This window comes from Pyrgilauda ruficollis, unplaced genomic scaffold, assembly GCF_017590135.1.
Source record: "Pyrgilauda ruficollis isolate IOZ18807 unplaced genomic scaffold, ASM1759013v1 scaffold3, whole genome shotgun sequence".
NCBI lineage: Eukaryota > Metazoa > Chordata > Aves > Passeriformes > Passeridae > Pyrgilauda > Pyrgilauda ruficollis.
In genome coordinates this window covers 3442813-3448412 of record NW_024524377.1, presented here as the reverse complement: position 1 = coordinate 3448412, position 5600 = coordinate 3442813, and the positions used below count along the sequence as shown (strand labels likewise).

Below are 5600 nucleotides of genomic sequence, written 5' to 3'. Positions count from 1 at the left end.
TATTGATCAAGACATCATTCTCTTTTTTTTCGAAGGTGTTATTTAGGCAGTCAGTTTAGGTTTGATACAAATTTTGGTGATATTCTCTCAATGAAGTGTCAGCAGTCTCACAGTGCAGCAGGCCAAAGAACAGAGATGCAGCAGGGACTGCTCACACTCTGGGCTCTTTTACTTGTCTGCCCTGATGAACTTCCACTGATGAATCATCCTCTTCCTTTCTTCTCCCTTGCTTTTGCCCCATCCTTTCCCTCCCTCCATCTCCTCCTGTGTTTGGCACTTAGGATATTGCACAGGCCCTGAGCAAAGGAGCTCACTTTTCATTTTCCCAAGTTTCCACCCACTTCCCTTCTCTCCTGCCAGTGCACACACATGGTGCATTCATACACACCAGTATGCTGCTGAAATCTTGGAGAGATAGATTTGAAAAAGGTAAAGAAAAACATTAAGTTTTGAGATGGCTATAGAAGAGAACTTTCATCTTAATGTTTGCAGTTTGTTGTTTAAATTAGTAGCAAAAATACTGTTTATTTTAGCAAATATAATCACATTTTGCAAACAAATACAGATTTTTGTAAAGAAGCAGATTTTCCATGAAAGGGAACTTCTGTTTTGTAGAACAGAAGTGAAAATAGAAGCTAACATATGAAACTACTTTGACTTACATTATGATTAATTCATAAATAACTAAAAACTATGTTCAAATGCTTCTTTAAACTTAACCAGTAAAATCAAACAACATGATTTATTCACTTTGCTTGGTGCTGTTTTTATACAGTGATGTAGCAGGCTAAGTAAAATGATTTATACAAAGTACCATGCTTGGATTATTTTAACAATAATTTAATAGGATCTGAGACCAAATGGTGTATATCTCACTGTTTCTGCTTTATTCATGCATCATATAAATTGAATAGCCAAGTGTTTACAGGAAAACAAAGCTGGGATTGGCATGAGGCATGACTCTGTTCATACACACAGAACAGAATGCACTCACAAATAAGTCAAACCCCCAATATCTGCAGATCTAGAGGTGGTTTGGCACTTCTGGAAAAACTCACATTATTCCAATGCCTCACCACGAAGTAAGGTACTTGCTCTCAGACACCCTCAAGATTTTGACTTGTATATTTGTGCATGCCATGAATAAAGCTGCTCCATGATTAAAAAATTAGGACTGATAAGACACACAAGCTCATACAGTAAAAACTCAGTAAAACATTGAATGATGATGAGCTCTTCATATGTGCAATCTGAGCCCTCAATTCATCTGTGTCTCCAGAAATTAAACTCTTTTTCCCTTGATTTATAGAAAACCCATTACAGAGTAACAGCTTGATCTTGATTTTTTTTTTTTCTCCTGGGGTTAGAGAAGTTTTACATTACAAATAAATTTTGGCAAAGTGAAGGATTTGTCCCCAATTTTCCTCATTTAAATACACACACTTACAAATACATAAATGTTCCTCAGAGAAATCACGGTTATAATTGCTTTGGATAGACATTATCTGTCTATACCATAAATATTTGGGCCACAGTGCTCTGGGGTCTAATTTCTGCCACGATCAATCAGTGTTGCTGAAACTCCTGTATTATTGAGTAATTGAAACCCTGAGAAAATCTTCAAGCCCAGTTGAATTCAACAGTTTATCCTGAGTAAAGAGAGAAGAATTTAATGTTACACTGAGCCACATTAAACAGGAGAGAAGGCCAAGTTGTTAGGGGCTGCTTCTGCTTTTGTCATTGAAAAGCATTTTGTATAAACCCTTTACAAAACTAGGGAGGTAAAATCCCTTTTAAAGGGAGAACACTAAATTCCTGTAGGAGTGTAGAAATTATTCATGAGAGTTTCAAGTTATGAGATTTCAGCTCTTTGGTACAGAAGTGGACTTCACATTTTGTACTCATTTCCTTTAACAACTGAGCATAAGGATATCTCATTAAATCCACATATACTCCATTTGCCAAGAGCTACGCTAAAAACTCTTAAAACTGCAATAAAATCACAGCATTTTGAAAACCTGAAATAAATAATTTTATTGTCTTTCTTACAAATTCCATAATTCAGAGCATACTCAATGAAAAATTTTCCTGTAAACTGTATTATGTTTTTGTCATTAGTATGAAATGATACAGCTAAATGAATAAATTAGTGTTAATTGTCTGTAAAGAGGTCAGATACTTTGGTTTAATGTTCTCATAAGAATGTAGGGCCTAACTATAAGATCAGCTTTAATTGCAGAGCAAATAACTTTTTAAGAGACAAATTTTTTCAAATTGATTAAAAAATCCAGGAAGATATGTTTGTAGAACTCTACCCACACAGAGAGGCCAACACAACACAAAAATTTAAAAAACCCCACTTTATACAAAACTGTAAAGAGCTCCAGCTCCGCAAATCAGTGCCAAAGCAAAGAAAGACCATAATCTGGCAGCAATTGAAAGTTCCTCATTAAAAAAAGATTAATGATAGAAACCTTCTAAAAGCAAAAATCTCCTCTCAATCCAGGAAAATACAGCCTGTGGCTTTTAATGACTGAAGAGACTGACATGATGTGGAATCGCTGGAGCTTTGCTTGGTATTTTTCTTTGTTAGAATTCAAAGGAAGAGCTTATTGCATTTCTGTAGGTACAGCAGATCTTTCCTCATTGTGCTACAGAAAACGTGGCCACTGTGTGTTGGGCAGGGGAGAAGGGAAACTAAAAAGGTGAAGTTGTATAGGAGTCCACCATGACCTTGCTCTTGCCAAGTTCTTCATAACGACTGCCAGGATTTGCTTTGCACTTATGTAGGGCAAGAAGAGAAAACTCTGTACAGAAAAGAAAGTGAACAACACAATGCTGCTTCTGCAGCCCTCACGTTTGGCCAGAGCAGCAAGGCTGGCAAGGAGCACAGATGGCACCAGGGGAGGAAAAAGGAGACAAGTTCTCCTTGCAGCACTTCTTGGAGTGGTACAGTTACCAAGCTCTCAAAGAGTACAGAGTGCCTCCCAAAGTAACAAGTTAAAACCTAATTAATTATATTATAAATAGCTATAAAAATATTGCAAAATTAACCTATGTGTTTCTTAGAATCCAGCATTACTGGGGTTTAAGATTTAAGCCTTCTGCTTCACTAATATCCAAATCTGAAAACAGAATATGCTTATTTGCCTTTTAGAGTTACTTCTGAAAAAAAATACAAGTTAGTAAACTGAGGGGAGATAAACAACCCCAGTGTTGTACAGGGCACAATTATGGAACGACCTGCGTGATGGGTAAAAGCCCTTGGGAAACCCTCCTTGCCAGACAGATTTAGGAATATCCTGTGCTATTTAAAGGACTGGCACTGTTAATAAGAACAGAGCATCGCTTACACTGCACTTCTCCCCTTTCCTCTCCTGTGCTGCCTGTGTCCCGTGCCTGTGCACAGCCAATGGTGCTGCTTTTACTGGAAGTTTTCCGACTTTCTGTGAACATCTCAAAATAATCTCCCAGCATCGTTGAGACCTCTCAAGCATGTCAGCTGTCGGCATCAGCCCCTGTCCCCAAGGTCTGGCGTGCAGCTGGAGGGGTGGGCGGCAGCGCTGCGTGCAGCCCGGGCTGGGCTGGAGGCGTAGGGCACAGCGTGTTCATGACAGCTTCCCCTGACTGGGGACACTGTGTGTTTGGAAGTTCAAGTTTCATCATGCGACACAGGTTTAGGAGGCATCAGGATCAGGGCTTGGCCGCTGAGGTTTAACATTTCTTGCGCTAAAATAGCTGCAGCGCCAGGTGCAACCGTCTCGACAGAGGCAGTGAATTTAATTTGCAAAACGCCCTGAAAAAACCTCTCACAATATGAAACAAAGTGCATAGCCTTAAAAAGTAACTCTTTTAGGACTGTGCTATCTAAATGTAAACATGCAGCACGAGTCAGGCGATGTTACCCAGAGCAGTGGTACAGTCAAGAGCAGGAGTGGTGCGAGACCTCAGCCTGTTCAGAGTCCGGTTACGGCTGGAGCAGGTGATGGTTTGTCTCTTTCTCGGTGCTGTTCGATGGATAAAAACACAAGTTAGGAGACACCAAGGACAGCACTGAACCCTTGGCCGGTTCAGTCCCAAACCTGCGGGGGACACCAATAACCTCCCCAACAGAGAGCTCCAAGAGAGGCGCTCGGAAGCCGGCCCTTACCCGCTGCCGCTGGTCGCTGAGGCAGAAGGTGCAGATGGACCGAGGCGCGGAGGCACCTGGTGGCGAGCAGGGCTGCGGGGGCTGAGCGGGCTGCGGGCAGGGCTGAGCGGGCTGCGGGCAGGGCTGCGGGCAGGGCTGCGGGCAGGGCTGCGGGCACGGCTGCGGGCAGGGCTGCGAGCAGGGCTGCTCAGCATCCACCGCCTCGTCCTGCCGGCGCTGCTGCAGCAGCAGCACGTTGGCCAGGTGCGAGATGTAGCTGGACGCCAAGCGCAGCGTCTCCACCTTGGAGAGGCGGCGGTCGGCGGGGCGGGTGGGGATGAGCCGGCGGAGGGCGCCGAAGGCCGTGTTGACGCTGTGCGTGCGGTCCCGCTCCCGCGCGTTGGCCGCCGCCCGCCAGACGCCTGCCCCGCGCCCGCCGCGCCCCCGCCGCCCCGCATGGCGCCCGCCGCCGCCCCGCCGCTCCATCACTTTTATGCGCGGCAGGTGCCGCATCGCCCCTGCTCGCCCCGTGTGCCGCCGGCCGCGCTTGGCGGCTGCTCTCGGCCGGGGGCCGCCGCCGCCGCACCTGTCGCGGTCCCGGGCTCGGCAGCGGCTCCGCGGAAACCCCCCGCTCCTCCTCCTCCTCCCGCTGCCGGGGGGGCCTCGTCGGCTGCTCCCGCGGGAACAGCGCTCCCGCATCCAGCGGTGTGACCGATCCTGGGATCCTCGTGGGGTGTGCAAACCTCTGCGGGTTTTACCCATTCTGCGCCCCCGTATTCCATGTCTGTTCCAGCATGTGTGTGGGTATGTGTGCCACAGGATCGTTCAGGCTGGAAAAGACCTCAGAGGTCATCGAGTCCAACCTTTGACCGGCTGACACGGTGATGACCTTGTCAGCTAAACCACGGCACTGAATGTCATGTCCAGCTGTTTCTTGAACACCTCCAGCTGTTCCACCACCTCCCTGGGCAGCCCCTTCCAATGCTTGACAGCTCTTCATCTGATGAAATTCTTCCTGATGTCCAGCCTGAACCTGGAGGCTCTGTCCTCTTGTCCCTTCACTAGTTGCCTTGAGAAGAGGCTGACCCCCACCTGGCTACAACTTCCTTTGAAGGTGTCTTTTGGCTGGAGTGATAGATCAAGCATGGAGGTGGATTTCACCACCTTCCCCAGGCAACCCTAGACACATACAAATCCAATTTCTCATTCTGTTCAGAATGAGTGTCTGCCTCAATCATTTACTTATTAAAAGGTCATCATAAGCACTAATTGATTGCACCTCTTTTCTTCATAAAAATTTGACATCCTGTCTGAGCTCAGAGACTCATGAAAGGTCATGGCACAGGTTAACTCAAATGAATCATCCCTACCTGATTAGGCAGCCTCAAATGACTCTTTTTCTGTGGTCCCAGAAGCTTATTTGTGGTGACCTAAATATGAATCCTTCTTCCTGAATCAGGGCTGGATTAGC

At 45.7% G+C, this 5600-nt stretch overlaps 1 protein-coding gene across 2 annotated transcripts; it reads right to left on the bottom strand.

Moving 5' to 3' along the window:
• Positions 1 to 494: 494 nt before the first annotated feature.
• Positions 495 to 5237, bottom strand: LOC121356656 (basic helix-loop-helix transcription factor scleraxis-like). Of its 2 annotated transcripts, XR_005955603.1 has the most exons (3): positions 4151 to 5237; positions 3906 to 4007; positions 495 to 1649 (listed from the first exon to the last, which is right to left on the bottom strand). XR_005955603.1 is itself a non-coding variant. In XM_041473337.1 (2 exons), the coding sequence occupies exons 1-2, from the start codon at positions 4889 to 4891 to the stop codon at positions 3957 to 3959; spliced, it is 792 nt and encodes a 263-aa protein (XP_041329271.1). In that variant the 5' UTR covers positions 4892 to 5237; the 3' UTR covers positions 495 to 3956. The 2 variants fall into 2 exon arrangements, 1 of the variants encoding a protein (XP_041329271.1); XM_041473337.1 differs by having other exon boundaries at positions 495 to 4007.
• Positions 5238 to 5600: the final 363 nt, after the last annotated feature.